Genomic DNA, 670 nt, shown 5'->3' with positions numbered 1-670 from the left:
AGCCATAACAATAAATCTTACACTGGCTATTGTTTAAAATAATAAACACAAGGAAAGAGAGGGTGAAAGAAGAGGAAAGGGAGGAGCCTGAGAGGTGAAAAGATAAAGAGAGATTTCATACCTTTTCTTCTGCTGCTGACTGCCCTTCCAGAGGGCATCCTGCAGGAGTTTCTCCACCTCCTTTGCATCAACTGCTTTATTGGCCACAGGTACCTTTGGGTGTGAGAGCCGCTCGCTATCATGCTTCTCCTTGTCCTGTGCTGTACTACAAGTGTCATGGCCTAAACTTTCTTGCTTACTGCCACGGACACAATACTGATTGCTATGATCACCCTGCTCAGTCTTGTTATTATAGTGGTTCTTATGCTTTTTGTTATGGTTGTTATTGCCGTTACTATTGTTCTTGCTGTTACTACTATTGTTGCTGGAAGAATTCTTTGAAGAGGTGCTATGGCTGCTACTTGTCTTTGTTATTGTTACTATCTCTTGGCCACATACAGGTAACACCATCCTGATATGTGGCTCACCAAGCCAACAAGACCCACCCAAGAGGTTGTCTGCGGTATTACTTGAGGGTGTCAAAAACAAACCACTTTCTATGGGGTTCAACTGATCGCAGGTCGAAAGGCCCTGAGGTGTGTAATCTTCACCTTGTTGATTTGAGATGTGC

The 670-nt window shown here is 43.7% G+C and overlaps 1 protein-coding gene across 1 annotated transcript in view; it reads right to left on the bottom strand.

Annotated features, from left to right (window-relative positions):
- Positions 1 to 670, bottom strand: part of LOC119582327 — a gene marked incomplete in the record, with an annotated part of 28,913 nt that overhangs the window by 17,568 nt on the left and 10,675 nt on the right. The window contains 1 exon segment of the mRNA XM_037930542.1: positions 122 to 670. Within this exon segment, the coding sequence (XP_037786470.1) occupies positions 122 to 670 (549 nt within the window).

The sequence above is a fragment of the Penaeus monodon genome, chromosome 15 (genome assembly GCF_015228065.2).
Source record: "Penaeus monodon isolate SGIC_2016 chromosome 15, NSTDA_Pmon_1, whole genome shotgun sequence".
In the NCBI taxonomy this organism is placed as follows: domain Eukaryota; kingdom Metazoa; phylum Arthropoda; class Malacostraca; order Decapoda; family Penaeidae; genus Penaeus; species Penaeus monodon.
Note: the sequence above shows the minus strand (reverse complement) of the source record. Positions and strands in the feature narration are given on the sequence as shown.